We start from the raw sequence: 18,765 nt of genomic DNA, 5'->3' as shown, positions 1-18,765 counted from the left end.
CTGACACCTCTCTGTACACTGAGGACGTGTGTTTCTTTGGGTCAAAGATTGTTACATTTTGTAAATGACTTAATCTGAAATATTCCAGGTTTTACAGATGCTTCACCCTGGAGGGAATGGAGCTACAAGCCAGCACTGTGCCCTAGCAGCATCCTGGTCTGCATTAATGGGAGAGGGAGGGAAGTGTTTATCACCCTTTAGTTGACACTCCTCAGTGTAAATTTGCCCCCTGCCCCTAAGTACAGCAAAGGTACAGGGAAACCAGGGCAAGCTCAGTGGAGTGCTCTCAGCTTGGTCAGGGCTCGAGTACTTGCCCTTGAGGAGAGGCTGAGGGACTGGGACTTCTTCAGCCTGGGAAAGGAATGGCTCCAGGGAGGCCCAACAGCCTCAGCTGGATCTGGAGCTGGATCCCCAGCACCCACCATGGTGGGGAGCAGTTGTCAGGATGACAGAGTTGGGCTGTGCAAGCAGAAGTTGAAACAAGAGGTTCAGGCTGGATATGAGGAAACATTTTCTTACTCTGAGGACAGTCAGACCAGGTGGATCAGGCTGCCCAGAGAGGTTGTGCACTCTGTCCTTGGAGGTTTTCAAGACCTGACAAGATAAAATCCTGAATAAGTTGGTCTGAGCTTACAGCTGAGCCTGTTCTGACCAGGAGGTTGGTCTGAGACTCTGAAGCTTCCCTTCAGCTGGGATGGTGATCCTGAGTGGAGGTAATAGGAACTCCTGGAAACTAGGAATTAAATGGAATTAAAATTTGCCTTAGTTGGTTTAGGTTTTTGAGTTGGAAAGCAGGAGTAGAGAGTATATCTGACTGAACTATAGAAATTGGAGTTTAGTTGCAAGAATCTGCAGCAGCAAAAGAAAAGTGAAGGGCAGGACTCTCTTGTATTTTTGTGCGTTTGTTTTGTTCTGGTGGGAGTGTTTTTTGTTGTTGTTTAGGATTCTTTTGTTTTTCTTCTTAAGAAAAGTAGGAATTTGAATCTATAAAGTTGAAGTTGTAGGTAAAGCTCTCAGATTTTTTTAGGTTTTGTAAATGAATGAAAAATTTGATGTCTAAAAATAGGTTTAATTACCATGTATGATGTTAATACTGTCCTCAAACTTGAAAATAAGTGCACTGCTGTAGTCGAGGAGCACAGTTACTGAAAACTGGTGATTCAAATATTTATTTAAGCCTTTGATTGCAAAACTGCATTTGCTTCCTGTTGGTGTTTTAATCTCTTACCAGATTTAACTTATCTTTAGTTGTGAATGAAATGTTATTTCAGTGTTTATTTACCACAGGATAGAAAATGTTTTAAGAAAAACAAAATGCTTGCTCTTCTTTAACACAAAGAAAACCAACACAATCCAGTAATTATCTAGTAAATTATACTTATTAGGACATTGGGACTTGATTCTGATTAAAAAGTGTCCTTAAATCTCATTAATGACAGCAACTGAGGTTTGGCACCCACAAAAGTATTTTTTACTGGCTACAGTGCAGAACAAATCTTTGAAGGCATTTTTGCCAAAAACCATGAGAAAGTTGTGCAAATCATCAAGACTTTTCATCCCCTGTGAGCTTTTAACTTGTTTTATAATAAATAGGAGAACTCAACAAGGATATTTATCAAGCTTCATAATGTTCCTTGCAGAACTATGGCCTTGAAACAGACAATATGAAGAACCTGGTTCTCAAGCTGCGCGGGTCGTCCAACAATCTGCAAAACTACATCAGCAGCCGCAGGAAAAGTTCAAATTATGATGGAAACACCTCTCGCAAGCCCCCCAATGAATTCCTTACTTCTGTCGTCGAGCTTATTGGTGCTGCTAAAGCCTTGCTTGCGTGGTTGGACAGGTAAGAATGAAACAGTTATATTTTAATTAGCTGCACTAATGAATTGCTTCTCTTTGTAGGGCCTTTCCTAGATGCGTGGGTGTAAAGACCTTGATGTCACTAACCCCTTTTTTTGGTGTTGCTAGAAGACCTCTAGTAGATAAATTTAACCTAGGGTATCTATTCTTGCACTTCCATTCTTGCTAAAAGCAATAAACTGTTAATGTTGCATTCAAACTGGTATTTATAAGAGTGTTCCCTTTTAGGTCAGTTTCTCATACACATGGTTTTCCCAGTTTCTAAATTACTTGTCATTGGCAGATCCCTTCCTGAAAGATTTTTTAAATGTTCTGCTGAAATCATGGCCTTAGCTATGTGATTTGAAAACTGAGCAGTAGGAGAGAGTATCCTTCTGCTGTTTCATTTTCTCCTTTTTTTTTTTTCCTTATTTAATTTTTTTTTTTTTTTTTTGGCCTGGAAAGAGCTGAAGTTATTTTGTTACAGCTGCAGCAGGTCAGGTGCTGGCAGGGGTGCAGTCCATGATAAGAGATGAACACAAATTCTCAAAGCCCTTGCTAGCTTGCCTGAGAAGGAGAGTTAGGAGAATAACTGCACAGGGACTGGCAACAAGGTGCACTTTTATCCTTTATCATGCTCTCAAGTAAGGACTTGATCTGTGTCCAGGCAGCGATGTTAACACTTCGTGCCTCTCATCTCACTCTGTTGCTGGCAGCTCACCCCAATTTTTTTTTCTGTAACTCACAGTCATCAAAATTGCTGGCATGTCCATTTCCAGACCTGCTATGGTTATTTCTCAACCCCTCTCCTAGGTTTTGCAACTGTATGAAAGGTCAGAGGTAGGGCTCTTCAGGTCCTAAATCTGCCATACCTGTAATGATTCTTCTCTTAAGTCTCACTGCACCCCTGTGTATAAAATGTGAAAGTCTATTTTTCTTCTTTTAGAGAACTGTTTTTTCCTCGTCTGGTCTGAAAGTTGGAGGTTTTCTCACTGGTAAACCCAAGGACAGGGCTAGAAAATTCCCAGTTTTGGGGCAAGAGTGGAGTCAGGAATATTTACATTGTAAAAACTATCCTCACACCTGTGTCAATGTCAGAGATGCAGCACTTACTCTCATATGCTCTTCCTCACTGGTAAGGTAGGATGGGAGAAGGCTAGTGCCTCCAATCTAAGGGGAATTTTCTCTTGTTGTAGGACCCCATTTACAGGTATTGCTGACTTTTCATCAATGAAGAACAGAATCATTCAGCTCTGCTTGGACCTCACTACTACTGTTCAAAAGGTCAGCTGATTTCTTTTCCTCTCTGCTTTCCAAAAGGGAAGGAAAGGAGGTGTTGGGGAAGTAATGTGATTGCTTTGTGCTGAGTGCCAATGAAAGGCAGTTCTGGGAATGAGAGCTTCCTTTTAACTTTGAACATCCATGAAGGTCAGTTTCAGTTGTCTGTGTTTCTGAGTTGTGGGGTTTTTTGTTGTTTCTCCTGCCTTTTAATTTAATTATCAATTTTGGTATTGCTGGCTGTGTCTTAAGTGACTGCAGCTTAAAGGCTACTCTTATTTTCTTGAGCTTTACTGGAAAGAGGTTAGTCTTTGAAATAGTTGATTTGCATTTTAAGATTTTCACATTCCAAGCAGTATGTTGAAAAACAGTTATTAGTGCTAACTCTAAACAAAAATATGGCTCCATTGGTTTTTGTACCTATGTGTGCAGACTCCATAGATCTTGTCCCATGCAGGATGTTTTAGCCATCAAATGGGAAATGCTGCATGCAATGGAAGGAGCTGCCACCTTTATGATACAGATCCCACTAGCCAGACTGTTTCTGCCACTATTGCAAGACAAGAATATTTTTCAAAACTTTAATTTACCAGCTGTATGATGAGTGCTTGTTTAAATAATATCTGAAAGGACATGTAGCAGCCATGGCTATCTTGGCAGTTGACATAATTTTGCTCTTTGAATAATGCTGCCTGTTTTTGAGCCTGTTGTGAGAGCGTGACACTGTTGTGGCTGTGAAGCACTGTGTGCACACTTCAGTGACTGCCGAACTTTCTCTTAACCATAATTCTATGCCCTTATAATGTTTGAATTCTGGAGGACCATGTCCTGTGACATGGGTGATTCCCTCCCCATGATGAAGGGATGATGTCAAAGAACAGGAACATCCTGAGTTGTCAAGCTGTGATGCCACCCAGTGATGTCAGTTGTCATTGTGAAAGGATGGTGTCTGGGTACCCCAAGGTGCACGTGCCTGCTGCTCAATGCCCTTCTTGCTGGAGTGCTCCGTGTGCAATCACACAAACTCAGTGATTTACAGCTACAGATGTGCAGATTGTGCAGTGGAACAGCTCGTGTTTCTAGCAGCAGGCGGTGTTCACCCAAGAGTGCTACAGGAACTGAGACAGGAGATTGCTGAACGTATAAATAAAGCTGCGAAAAAGGGTGTCTAATCTTTCTGTTAGGTTAGCCTTTGATGGCAGGGGAATGGAAGTTGTGAACAGCAACCCTGGCCTTTTAAAAATGTCAGACTACTTCTCTGCCAATTTGATACGAACTATAATAAAAGATGGGGTTGGTGCATATGAGAAAAGCATTAATGGGGGAAGAGCCAACCAACATGGTTTTATCCTGGGACAGGGCACATATGCTAGAATAGTCTGAAGGAGTCTCCTGATGTGGAAAAGAGATACAGTGGAAAAATCTTTAGGAGGGTTTTTAGATTTCAAAAGTATTTCTTAAGACATAGACTACAGAAACAGTTGGTCAGTTCTAATGGTGAAGAGCCCAGAGTGGCTCTCGTGGAACCAATGCTGCTCTGTATAATCATAAATGACGCATAAAAGCATATCATAATAAAGGAAGGCAGGAATACAAGAAGATTCTAGTTGCCTTTGATGATAGCTATATAGATTCAAGGACAGGATTTTACTCCACCTAAAGTTCCATGTCAAACTTTAGGGCTGAAATAATAAACAGTGTAAACAGAAATGAGTGGGAGCAGAAGGACTTTGCCATATTGAGCATTTTGGCTGTGTGATGATAGATTGATTGCTATTGATTTGTGCAGATGTAGTTTTGCAGAGAAAAGCAGGGGAAAGTCCTCCATGAACTTCTCCAACATGACTCCTCCTTAAGCCTATTAAAATGCTTGGGGGTTTTCTCCTTGTAGATATTGTAAATCTTGGTCTATTATTTATGTGCTGTTTTAACTTTTTAATCTGAGAATAATATCATTCTCCAGTTCAGCACTTCTTGCAGAAAACAGTGATGACTTCTGTAGATTTTTACATTAACTTGTTTCAGCTTACAGACTTTTATACCTGGACTATGCAAATAATGCCTTGTATGCAGTCCTCTGCCCTTCAGGAATGTCATTGATAGCATGTATTTTAGAAAATCACTTTCCCTTCTATTTTTAACAGTATGCTTTAGATCCATTTTGATGCCTGGAGCAGAGGAGTACCTGAGTTGGGGTTTATCATTGTAAGGCAAACACATCTGCCTGGCCTTCTGAGAGTCTGATTTAATTGTGCAAGGTTCTGCTTTTCTAGAAAAGTCAGCTGCTGTAATTGAATCCTACATTCTCTTAGTTTTCAAGGTTTATTATTGCTCTCTGCCAGGGCCAGAAAATAGTTGCTTAATAGTCCTTTTGAGCCCTACTGGGTGAAACTAATCTGACTAATCCCTGCAGCATGAATAACTCTATTTCTATTTGAGGTTAAAATGAATGTTTTGTAGAGTTTTCAGAGATGATTTGTTTCCATGTTTATTGGTTAATGTAGGGGTTTTGTTCTTGTTTTATTTTTAGGATTGCACTGTGGCTGACATGGAAGATAAAGTCCAGACCGTGGTAAGTTTATGTTTCTGTTGAAACTCAGCTGTCTGCATTCACATTCATTTTGTGAATTTGGTTACTTCTGTGCTGACTGTATTGACAACAGCTTTTCAGTCCCAAATGCACAAACATATCATGCAAGTAAACACTACTGTGACTTGTTTTGTGAATGTTCTTTCATGTAGAGGAAATCACTGAAATTTCAGCAGATGGATAGTGTGCAGTGGTAGCATGTAGTCAAGTATCCCTTCAAGTTTCATTACACAGCTATATTTCCAGGAGAATTTAACCTCAAATTTTCAAGGGAGAACTAGTCCTGTAAAATTATCACAGGCTAAATAAACCAATTATGCCTGTGAAGTGCATTTAGCACCTTAATAAGCAGAAGCTCTGCCTTATTGTGCTTCTTCATGTAAAAGAACTGCCCTGCCACAGAAATGAAGCTCTGTCTCTGTACTTGAGCTTGAGTTTCTGGGGCTGTTTGAAGCAGTCTTGTGATCAAATGCAGAGTGTAATGGAATGCTTTTTATATTTTGTAACAGTTAATCATCGCTTCCTGCTTTTGACATGAACCAGGCTGTGCTCTTTGATAAGGCCTTCCGGTAGCTCATAGATGCTTAGGAATTTAGTAGCACAAAAACTAAAAATAATTTTGTTCGTAAATAATGAGACCATGTAAAAGGGAGTTCTCTGCATCTTTCTTTTTCCATTTGTGCACACCCACACTGGAAGTAGGTATTGTTGTTTGGAATTCCCTTGTTTGAGCAGTTCCTTGCATTCACACTTAAACATTGTTTTGATTTATTTCATTGCTGCTCTATAAATCTGACGTAAAATGAAACAGAAAACGTTGGAGCTATTGTTTCCAGGGACCATTGTAATCCAAACCAATGTCTTCCTATGACACAGCTCCCTCCTATTCTGTTACACGTGTCTAATTTGACTGAAGCATTCAAGCCCCTTGTGAAAGGTGACTTACCTTGCAGATTCCCAAACTGTTTATAGCTAACTACTGTACTGTGTACTAATCTTCTGTGCCCTTTCCTTTAAGATTTTGCAACCTACTTTGAGTGTCAGCCTTGCTTCAGTTGATGTAAAAGCAGAAAACACATAGGGATATAATGAAATTTGTGAGTGTAGAGAGGGCACAGATTTTTTGACTTTTTTTTTCTTCTTTTTTCATGTTTAATTAGACGTTCTGATAGTTACATGTACTGCAAGGCAAAGCCATTCTGCCTCCAACTTTACTGACACACATGCCAAGGTCAGAATTGGCCTTTATTTATAATGTTGGCTTAGGAGCAGTTATGTTTTGGTCAAAAGGGAATATGAACCTTGCCTGTGTAAGCATTCCAAAAGAGGTCAGTTCAGAGGCACAATGGAGAGAAGTACTGCAGAAGCACTTAAGTGCTGGATGATCCTACCCTACACTGTAAGGTTTTGTGCCGATATATCAATGGCCAGTACATTGCTTTTCGTGACACGTGGCCAGTTGTATTCTTATAGCAGAAGTACAGAACAACATGAAAACCTGTGAATTGTTCCCACAAAGAATCATCAAAATGTTTCAATATTTTAATGAGTTCTATTTTGGTTAAAGCAAACAAACCCCAAACCCAATTTTTTGTTATATTTTGTGTGTTTATTTTTTCAGACAGAGGCTGTGTCAGCATCTGTTAGTGATGGTAAGGTGGCACTAATGGAAACAGGTTGTTTCTGTGTTACAATAAGGATATAAACATGATCTATACAAATGAATCTTCTATTTTGGTGATTTTAGAACTCATTTCCTTTATATCTTTTGAAATCTAAAAGAGCAAGAAGCCAGGAGAAAATTTTCTTAACTGTTTTTTGTGTGTTCTCATTGCAGGCCAAGACTCTAAATGGCATTTGTGATAAAGCCATCCGATCAACTACAGACCCACTGATGAGCCAGTGTGCCTGTCTGGAGGAGGTCCATTTAACCAACATTAAACCTGGGGAAGGCTTGGTAAGAAGCAATGCTGGAGTGTCCTGATGTTCCCAGTATTTAATAGGTAGCCCTGTGAGCCAATGCAAGTGTGTATATATAATAAGGTATTTCAAAACCAATAGTAACCTATGGGGAAAAGAAAGAGGCACAAGAAGGAACCCTAAAAGTCAGTTGTCAAGTGGTGTGCTAGAGTGGCTGCCAGGGACAGAGATGCACATTAATAGGCTTGATCCCAAATGTAATTTCTGATTCTAAATTGTTGAAGGTTTGTGTGTTAACCAGGATATTGGAGAATTTACAAATGCTTGTGAAGCTAGTTTTATTTTTTCAAGTTACCATAACCACTTTTTTTCCTAAGGAGGCTGGGAGAGGGGGAGGGAGAAATGATGTTTGTGTTTTGAAAGATGCTTTTTTATGTATGTTTATAGCAAGATAGAGATGAATGGGAGAATTTTGGAGGTTTGCTGTTAGCAGGAAAATGAGAGTTTTTTAACTGTTTGGTGGCCATGTCTTATTACTGACTCTTGTTCATTCAATGGATTCTGCTTAGCTGAGTGCTGGTTATGAGAAACTTAATTTGAATGGTGGATTTTCTGTGTAGGGAACAGATGTGTTAGAATGAGCTGGAGGGAATTTAAATTGCTATGTGCATTTGTATTCACTCCTAGCCCTGAAGGCAGGAGAAATGAACATTTTTAGAGAAAGCTGCACAGTCTTACTAGTTTTACCTAGACCAGTGGATTTGACTGAATCAGTCATGCATTTTTGAAATTATGAGAATCTCTTTGTTAGTACACAAGCTACATCGAAGCAGAGTCTCAGTCTAGCTTGGCCTAAACAAGAAACAAGGAGGTGGGTGCACCCAATTGGATACTGACAGGAAAACAGACAGGGAATTGACTGGAGAGGAAGGGTCAAAAAGATCATCTAATTTTCCACCAATTTTTAAAGTAAGTGTGGTGACTTCAGGCAGCTAAGCTCCTTTCAGCTCCTGAGTAATATCCAGTTCTGTACTTCTCAGTGTCAGTGTTTCTAACAACAGATGTAGAAAGGAAAAGTAGTTATGTATTTGTTCATAAATGATGAAATCCATGTGCTGGTCACCTCTTGTGGGAAATCTATGTAATTATTAGTTAATAGCCTGTTCATGATTTTTAATTTGGTGCTCTTATAGTCAACACACACTTCATCAAGTTTGTCCTTGTGTTCACACTCAGCATTAGCATACAGAGCCACAAATACTCTGCTGGAACTTTAGTGCTTATGTAAGCATTGTGGTTATGAGGCTGTCTGTGTATTGACTTACCAAGAGAAGCAGTAAAAGAATGTGTCAGCAATACTTGCAGCCCACCTGTGTGGGTCTGCTCTGTTTGGAGAGAACTGGTGGCCACCTAGTAAAAAGTTGTAATTCTCTAAAGCAGGCTGGATAGTAAGGAAATAAAGTTCTGTTCAAGGCCAAAGTCTGACAAGGCAGAAAAATCAGCAGTGTTTGGTATTACGAACCAGAGAGTGTTTCTAAATCTTATTCCATACACTAGGTGTTTTAAGTCATTATAAATATTAATAAATTACTCTAAAAGTGATCTGTGAAGAAGTTTAGAGTGTTGTAATATTAGACTATACACTTTTTTAGGGAGAATATACAAATTGTTAACTGGTTTTAACAATGTTTTGAGTCTGTTGCCAACAGTGTTTTAATCAGATAAGTTATGTGGTTTGTTTTGCCTTTAAACTTGTTTTTAATTTTTTCCTTATATTTAGGGAATGTACATCAAATCAACTTATGATGGATTGCATGTAATTACTGGAACTACAGAAAACGTAAGTGAAGCAAATGTAGGTTATCTCAGACAGCAGCTTTGATTTCAGTTAGACTTACTACTTTTTGTTGTTTTAGACATGACTTGCATGGCATTACTGCTTTGAGTACTGCATGATCCATCATTTGTTTATCCACAGTTTGTAAATATTTTGTGCCTGCATGTTTCACTGTTAGTCTGATTAAACCAGTTTCTGCAAGTACACAAATTAGTTCAAATGCTTGGCATTAAAGTAATTGCTTTAATAAGTCACTGAATCTGCTGTTCTGAGCTCTTATGGTATCTTGCTAAACCAAGTCTTGGGTGTATTTGGCCTCCACTGGCAAAGGCAATCTCCCCTAATGGGAGCATTTAGGTGGTAGTGTGCTAAATTCAGTAATGAGTAATTAAATCAATGAGCTGTCCCATGACAAAATTACCTTGCAGAATAAAGTGACTGTGAACAAGTAAGACTTTAGGAGTAGTCAGCTGTAAGGAAGTAGTTGGCAAGAGAGGGAATTAGTTTTTTACTGCAGGTGGTTCCTTGTTTTATTTGTACACTGAGTCCTTTGCAACTGCGAAGTTATTGAAGGCTTCTGGGCAGCCCTTGAAGGAGTGGACCTCTAGCCAGCAGCTGAGGCTGGCAGGTGATGCTGTGGTGTTTTCCAACAGGCTACTACTGTCCGGGAACAGTGACAAAGAAAAAAAAGAGCAGAGAAACTTGGCTTTTGCAGCAATGCTGCTTTTTTTTGTTTGTTTGTTTGTTTTTTTGTTTTTGTTTTTTTTTTTTTTTTGGTTTTTTTTTATTTATTTATTTTGTTTGTTCTGTTTTGTTGGTTTTTTTTTTTTTTTTTTTTTTGTGAATAGGAAAGAACCAGTGGTTCTAATTGTTCCGGGGACCAGGCAGGAAAGTGTGGAAATCTGTGCTTGCAGTTCTGAGTGCAGAGTGTAAGCTTCTATAGCTTTGATGCTATTGTCCTGGCATAACTCTCTATAGGGCCTGCCACAGAGACCATGTCCACTTCTGCAGCAATTTTAACATATGATAAATGCAAAAGAATGTAATATTGACTGCTAACAAGCTGCTTCTGCATGTAGGTCTTGGGTCTGTATTCCTTCTGTAGCTTTCAGTGTTGACCTAAGTGTCTGCTTTTTGTTATCAACACTGGTTCTTCCTTTGGGGAAACTCCTTCCTTGGGGGAAACTCCTTCCTTTGGAGCAACAGAACTTGACAAGCGACTGAGAGATCTGCGAGCAGCTGATGGCTTTATGGTGGTGTGGTATCATTTAAATGACCCAGGCTGGATCTTAGCTCAATTTTCTTGCTAGATTTGGCATGGTATTTTAGTAGCTATCCCCAGGAGCTATCCCAGTATGGGAATGCAATGGAACTGCTTCCCTAAATTGAACAATAGAAGAACTGGGGAAGTCCATTTGGTATGAGTCAGCCAAGAGGATCCTTGAGTTATGCCATCCTACGTGACACTTTGCATGTCATGTTTGCCTACAGCTAAACTCTGCTCTTTCCTCTATTCTCACAATGTGATCCCAGTGCTGTGACCTGTCACTTGCTGCAGGAGTTCTCTGTGCAAGGGTCCCCCACCCTCCCTCAGATGAGCTGTTGATCACCCAAAGGACAGCTTGAAAGGAGCTTTGTTTTTCACAAACTTGACTCTGACCCAGCATTTTTTCATGATCTTGGTTGACTCCTATATATGCAGCTTTTCACAGAGGCATTTCCTCTCAGAGGAAGCAAGAAGACAATGAAGAAATGGGGTTACTCATGATAGCTGAAGCCTCCCACAAATTCCCCATGTTTTCTTCCTTTGTTGCACTGTTTATTCTCACAGGGCTTTCTCATAACAAAGTTACATGAGGTCTAAAGGTATGATGAGGTGGAGAAGGAGTCCTTAATCCCAGTGGTTAGTTCTGGAGTCACTAGGAAGAACTGGCCTGCTGCCTGGTGGTTACTCATGGGGTGGAGGGAATGGGAGGACTTGCTGTCCTGTGACCAGGGTGCAACATGCACCAGAGTAGCATGTCTGTGTGCTTTGGGTGTTGTCAAGGCTGGTAGGAGGTGGTGTGTTACAGCAGTGAGAGTGTTTTTAATAACTGCAGCAAAGACTGGTGCATTGCACCAGCTGTTGATAAATCTAAATATTGACATATCCATTTCTTCCCAACGGCTCCCCAGAGCTTAGGTTTCGTTCCAAGAAAATTGTATTTTAAAGTGTATTATTATTAGATAGGTATTTGAAAAATACCTGTCCGTGCAAGTATTTTTATCTGCTGACTTTGGTGATTCAGGCAGGCAGTTTCACATTAAAGTCATAAGCATTTATTTACATTGGAAAACAAAAAGGGTAAGGGCAAAGGATCTATCTTGTGGATTGGAAGGGTTTTGATCCTTTGTTCTGTACATTCAAAGTCTTAAAGTATTTTTTAACATAAATACACATTTGTTTAAAAGTTGTTTAAGATGGTTAGGGCAGAAATCCTCTTCAGCACTTCCTTGCCTCTTCCATTACTGTCTAAAACTATTGTACAAACTGGAGGGAAAAGGAGAGTGGAGACTGTCCCATGACTTAAATACAATTTGGCCTGTAACAGATGGAGGCTATGCCTTCTCTCTTCCTGTTTAGTTCCCCCAGCATAAAAATGAATAATTCGATTAAGTTATTTACATTTCTCAAGTCATCAGCAGAGGTGAAAATTATGTGTAGTGAAGAGCAGTGCTGATGCAACCTATGACTTAGATTGGTGGGGGTTGTTATGGGAGGGAGACCTGCTGCAGCACATGACTCTTGTTTTCCTCTTTGTAGTCCCCTGCTGATCGCTCCCAGAAGATTCATGCTGGTGATGAAGTGATACAGGTTAATCGGCAAACTGTGGTGAGTAACTTCCCTTATGCTTGCTCTGCACCACAGGGGCTGAATGGATGGGGTCAGGAGGCAGTTCTGATGTTTGAGGCTTTTCAGCATTTTATTTTCAAGACAAATTTTATTCTTTGCAATATTTAGATAAATATACAGTATTTCATGTTAAAATGTTTTATGCATCATATTAACATAGTTCATGTTGCATTTAAGACCTGTTTAAAATGTCTCGTTGCAATCCACTGAAATGCAGATAAAGAGCTTTAAAATGCTTCCCAGTAATTTGCAAAAGATTGTCCAATCATTTGCATCTGGGAACCTGGATGTAATGATTGCATTTTTGCTTAGCACATTAGGCGATGCCTTTCGATGTGAGAAAGAAACATGACAAAAGTAGTTCACTGTGAATCCCTGTGTTAGTCAATTTGAGCATATCCATGTGTCCTTCTAGGACTGGAACTGAGGTATAAAGAGCACTACTTGATATCTTAGTATTTAGTTTACAGCTTAAGTAGAGAACTTGGAAAGAAAATGAAGAACCTTGCAAAAAAAAGAGCTTTCCTTCTTTTTCTTTTTTTTTAATTCTTAAGATGGCTTTTTTTGGATCCCTTATCTCTTCTAGGTTCATGTCAAAACAAGCTGTCTAACTTGGGAGATTTGGGTTTTTCTTGTTTGTTTGCTTTCAGAAAAGAAATGCTGAATAAAAGATGTCTTTGTTCTCTTCCAGGTTGGATGGCAACTAAAAAATCTGGTGGCAAAGTTGCGAGAGAATCCTGCTGGAGTTAGGCTGCTGCTTAAGAAACGTCCTACCGGCTCTTTTCATTTCACTCCTGCTCCACTGAAAAACCTGCGCTGGAAACCACCCTTGGTGCAGGTGAGAGCCTGCCAGCTCCACTCTCATCTCAGGATGGGAATGCCTTGGTTGCAGCTGGAAAAAAGAAAAATCTCAGAAATGATGCCCCAAAGTACTCATGTTTGAGTATACGACAAGGCAGGTTAGGTGAAATGGCTGTCCTCCTATGGTTCCTAGATAAAAGGGGAAGTGTTCTTCTCTTTTTTTTTTCTTTTTTCCCTTTTTCCTTGCTACCAGATAATGCCCTCTTGGTGCACAAAGGGCTAGGTGTGCTGAATATTTTAATCAGTCTGTGTGCCACTGGGAGGACTTATCTGAAGCAAAACTGCTGATATGTATGGAATTCATCAGCATGGAGCAATAAATAAATGCTTTCTCTATTTATCACAGTAATATGTTTTTGATGAAATAACTTAAGATGATTCCATATATTTGTCCTCTTTTTAGTCTAGTGAAGGGGGAGAAAGAGTGTTTTTTCAAAAAATTATTTAAACTGCTTGTTTAAATAAGATATGGTTGTTGGGCAGTTCACAGATTGAGTACTGAGCAGACAGAGAAAGTGATGTTAGTAATTCTTAAATAGCCATGTTGAGGAATAGCGTGTTGCATTAGGAAACTTAGGGCTTAATGCTTGCAGGAGTGAGCAACCTAACTGAATTTAAACTAATTATCTGAAATGAATAAAACCAGAGAGAGTTCCCCTTCCTCCTCCTGTTGTGATACAGATCTCCCTGCAGCCATTTAAATCTGTGAAATGCTGGTGGCTATCACAATTCTCTATGAAGGCAGATTTCTCTCAAAATGGGTACAAGATGCATACTTGACTACTTGTTAATCCTCCCTTTCATCAATGCATGTGTCCTGTTTTTGTGGCATCGTGCCTGACATATACTACCAGTGTGAAGAGCTGAGGTGGGCTGGCTTATAGGCTATGCCCAGCAGTGTTTCTTTGGGGGAGGGAGTGATTGGAGAAGAAAGGTCTTTGAGACCTTTTCTCTCCTGTAGGCAGACAGGAACGTAGAAAGATGCTGAGAATATATAGAAGTGAGGCACAAAGATGAGCAATACCAAATCTATTTTTAGTTTGCTTCCCTGGCCCTTATATCCATTGATCCAATCTATGGTGAACTTTACTATATTCCTGTCTGTGCCCCAGGCATTGGAGTGTATGGAGTAAAGGTAGCATAATGCAGCTTCACAAGGCTTGCTAATCATATCTGTATTAAACAAATTGCATTCTCTTAAAGCATCTAAATATAGAAGAGGGGTTTTGTCTCAGTTGCTTTTTTTGTCTGTGGAATTTATATGAAAAATAGAACTGGAAAGAGTGAAATATTCTTGAGCAAAGCATTGCCCATGATAGGACTTCTGTGGGAGGGCCTGTAAAGCTAGCCAAGACTGGGGGTGGAGGAAAATGTGGACTCTAAGAGTTTTCGAAGTGTCCATATATCACAGAGATAGTAGTTCACTAGGGGATGAAAATGATGCTATTGATTATTAAATTATCTTTTTGTGAATGATAAATGAATGTTCAGATGTTTGATAGCTGTTTAACATTTCAGACCAGTCCTCCACCAGTTTCAACTCAGTCACCAGAAAGCACCGTGGATACCTCACTGAAGAAGGAGAAGCCAGCCATTTTGGATCTGTACATACCCCCTCCACCAGCTGTTCCATATTCTCCTCGGTATGCAAACAAACCTGCATCACTCAACAGAAACCTCCTTCATTGCACTTCTTCCTGAGATGCCTTGCTGTTAGAGCTCTGTGCAGATTAGCTTGAGTAAACTGCAAATCTCAAAGTTTCTTCTAGCTGCCTAAATAAGCTGGATTGCTTGAACTTGTGCTTAAATGTGTATACTACCAGGATTGTAACAGATTTTATTACTGTAAGATTGTGTGCCACAGAGAGCAGAGTTGTTTCCAGAACATGACACCGATGTCATCTCTGGTTTTGTTGTGGAGTTATGTTTCTGACACTGTTTAAATCCAACTGCACACAGCAATTTTTGTCCCTAACATTTTTCACTGTTGGATTTTTTTCTTTTTTAGCAAGTTGAGTAACTGTTGTGGGAGTTAGGATAGAAAAGAATGTCACGTTAAATGATGCCTATCACATTAAATTTTTAAACTTGCAAGTTGTTTAAAACAATATGTTCCCACTGAAGGGAAGGGAGAGGCAATACATCAAGTCTTATTTTTTTTTACCTGTGGTGTAAGCTATAAAAATGCAGACCTGTATACACAGCGGGAGGGGGAGTGGTGTGTATGGTAAGGCTGACTGTTGTTTCTTCTCAAGTCCATGTTGACTCATGCCAGAACCCTGCCAGCTGATTTGGGAATGTGATGGAAAAAAGTGTTTCCAGGCAAGATGTGAAAGGCAGGCATGCTTCCTGGCCTTCCCTGACATTTTAGGTTATGTGTAGGTAGCCCAGCACAGAAACTGTGACCTTTTGCTGCAAGCCTTGTGGGAGGGCACTTGCCTCCTGCCACATAAGGGCTGATACAGAGACAGAGGTGGTATTACTGCAGTTTTTGGGGCAGGACTGGGGGAGGGTGGGGGGGCTTGATGAGGTGGGGTCTCTTTACTGAAGTTGGACCCACCTTGACCTGCTCATGCCTTGTTTTTATGGTTACACATGCTCAGTTCTTATTAAAAAACCCTCAAATCTTTAAATCTTTTGGCACAATAACAATCATATAGATTTAGCCGATGAATGCCTTAGTTGTTTCTTCAAATCATTAAATATCTCAAGCACATTGGTGAATTATGTCCATGTGCTCAATTTATTTATCTTTCCTAAAGAGACACAAAATTATATCAAGCTTCAAATGCCTTTAGACCTGAATCCCTGTTGAAAAGGACAGAAATCACAATACGAGATGTAAAACTTGTCCTGGATTACGGGTAGAAAGGGAAAGGCATCTTGACTTTGACTTTTAAAGAAAGCAAATGTGAGAAGCTATGGCAGGCAGGAAGAAGAGAAAGGATAATTCTTTTGCCTTCTGTTTAGTCTTTTATTTTGACCTCTGCATGTTTTGCTTTTCTCTTTAAATTGTGGTGCATTTGTGTGATGGCTGCTTTTTTTCCCCCCCCCCATCCTCCTGTTCTCTTCCCTTCCTGACACGAATCTCCTCTGCTCCACACTGGGAGTCAGAGGGCAGTGTTTGGTTTCCCTCCCTATGGCACAGTCTCCACATGGTGGTGGTGTAGGAGAGCTCTCCATGTACATACATTTCTGATGTAACACTTGAGTGCAATTTTTGGTCTCTGCATCTCTATAAATAGCTGCTTCCTATTCACTGAGCTGTAGCATTGTTCTTGCTGGAGAGCTGGACAAGTGGGGTGTGCTGTCCAGGGGCTGCTATGAGCGCTAGGGTATATGTGTGCTTAGGCAGTCAGCTATGTGTTTTTATGCCTGACTTGGCTAATGGTTGCTTCAAGCAATAAGATTGTAACATGTAGAAAGGGAAAAAACCTCCAGGCAAATCTTAACTTAAAGGGTAGCTTCTCTTCCAAAAGTACTTGCAGAATTTAATCAAAATCATATATGTGTATATATATATATATATATATATATATATATGCACACACACATACACACACTATGAATCTGTTACTGCAACTCTCAAGGAGGGGGAGAGAAGGTGGTAAATGTTCAGTGACAGGTATTGGACTCCTGTAATGACTGAAAGGCAGAGACACTCAGATGGAGGTAATAGGTGTTACCCATACAGAGATGGATAAATTTATGTAGCACTCCCGAGTCACACCTATGTACTTGAGCAGGTGGTGAATCAGGGGCTTTGATGCCCTCAGGACAGGAAGGTCTCATTTATCAAAATCTTTTGCAGGAGTGGAGCCTCTAAATTTGTCAGTGTGTTGAATCACTGGCTTGTTAAGAGTGAGCTAGCATGAGGAGGGTAGCTTTCTTTTCTCATTGTTAAATATAATGAAGTCTTCTATCACCTGACTTTCTTGGGGGTTTCTTCCAGCTTGTATGGAAGCACAATGCCAGTTGTCACAAGCATGACTTGCTGCTAGAAGCATCTTTCAAACTTATTCATGTCTGTAGCTTTAAACTCTTTCAAGCTGCTAACTGCAGTGCATGTCCTTTCAGAGATGAAAAGGGGAGCTTTGTGTATGGAGGAGGCAGCAAGCGCAGTCAGCCACTACCCGGCTCCAAGGGCGCCGAGTCTCCCAATTCTTTTCTGGATCAGGAGAGCCGGAGGCGGAGGTTCACGATTGCTGATTCAGATCAGCTGCCTGGGTATCCCATGGAAGTAAATGTCCTACCAGCCAAGATGAGAGAAAAAACACAGTCCTACGGTGAGTTCATTTCTCTCTTGTTATCACTGTTGTGATAAGGGCTTGGATCAGTCTGAAATGATTTGTCCTAGAAAACTTGTCGGACTTGATTGATATTAAGGCCATTTGTACAAATTGTGAATCTGAAATTCTACATCTGAAATAGTTTCTCTTAAACGCTGTTATTTCTCTAATGAATGTCATTCAGCTGGGGTCTGCTGCTACAGAACACCATTTCCACATGTGATTTGGTCCATTATGTCCATTTGGTACATTATGTCCTCTCCTGCTCTAAATGAGCAATAGGGCAGCTGTTTAATCTCAGCACACTTATTTCTTATATGTCACCAGTAGAAGTATCTTCAGATATTCTTTTTTTCTGCAGTTTGAACTCCTTATTGCTTATCTCTCCTTTGTTTAACTGGGAAAAGCAAAAATTTAAAAATTGGTTTTCTCAACTTTTTGTAACTCCTCATAACATTCTATGTTGTCTCTAGGAAAACCTCGTCCTTTGTCAATGCCTGCTGATGGAAGCTGGATAGCAGCTGCAGAACCCTTCTCTAGGCCACGAGGATCAGGAAGAAAAGGCAAGGTTTTAGGTTTTATCCCTCATTCTGTTCCTCTCCAAAATTTCCTTGGGGTGAGCTACATGAAAGTGTTTAAATTAGGAATGGAGGATTATGGTTTGCATATTGCTGAACTGATGCAAGGTGACCATTGTTGGGTTTGGCAGAAATGCCAGATGGTAACTGTGAAATTTCTGGGGCTATTCAGTGATGGGACTCAAATCTTCTGCCTCAGAGTTTAGTGAGTATTAAAAGTTAGCTAGAATGACTCGGGCAGATCTGTACTTGTGACTTGGTAGCACAGGTTTACCATTTTGCTCTTGCACGCAGCCCTTTCCCTTTCCTACTGTGTTTAATATTGATCGTGAAACTGCTTTTTTTTGCGAAGTCTTTCTTTTTGTTTAGCTCATTGTGGAGTCTGTTGAAGAAGCAAGCTTGTTCACAAAATGTAGAGCCTTTTAGGAGCTGCTTTTTACTGCTGCTGCTGTTAGAAAGGAACATATTCGGCAGGCATCACTGAATGGGAGAGAGACAGAAGCTCATAACATTTTGTGTTTGGTTGGATGGCTTTTTTTCTTCCCACACTGTCCTCTTCCTACCTTCTTCTACATCTGAAAGACTATTTGACTGAAAGACTCTACTCCTGTTAGAGTGAGAAATAAGGATGACTAGTTTATTCTTGGAATCAGTTATGAAAGCTAATGTCTAATTCTAGG

At 40.1% G+C, this 18,765-nt stretch overlaps 1 protein-coding gene across 1 annotated transcript in view; it reads left to right on the top strand.

Annotated features, from left to right (window-relative positions):
- CNKSR3 (CNKSR family member 3) overlaps positions 1-18,765 on the top strand; it is a 54,968-nt gene that overhangs the window by 33,952 nt on the left and 2,251 nt on the right. Inside the window, exons 3-12 of the mRNA XM_038130483.1 lie at positions 1,641-1,843; positions 3,036-3,123; positions 5,648-5,689; positions 7,545-7,664; positions 9,408-9,467; positions 12,268-12,336; positions 13,049-13,195; positions 14,737-14,861; positions 17,296-17,504; positions 17,981-18,070. Coding sequence (XP_037986411.1) covers positions 1,641-1,843; positions 3,036-3,123; positions 5,648-5,689; positions 7,545-7,664; positions 9,408-9,467; positions 12,268-12,336; positions 13,049-13,195; positions 14,737-14,861; positions 17,296-17,504; positions 17,981-18,070 — 1,153 coding nt within the window. The remainder of the gene's footprint in view (positions 1-1,640; positions 1,844-3,035; positions 3,124-5,647; positions 5,690-7,544; positions 7,665-9,407; positions 9,468-12,267; positions 12,337-13,048; positions 13,196-14,736; positions 14,862-17,295; positions 17,505-17,980; positions 18,071-18,765) is intronic.

The sequence above is a fragment of the Motacilla alba genome, chromosome 3 (genome assembly GCF_015832195.1).
Source record: "Motacilla alba alba isolate MOTALB_02 chromosome 3, Motacilla_alba_V1.0_pri, whole genome shotgun sequence".
In the NCBI taxonomy this organism is placed as follows: domain Eukaryota; kingdom Metazoa; phylum Chordata; class Aves; order Passeriformes; family Motacillidae; genus Motacilla; species Motacilla alba.
Note: the sequence above shows the minus strand (reverse complement) of the source record. Positions and strands in the feature narration are given on the sequence as shown.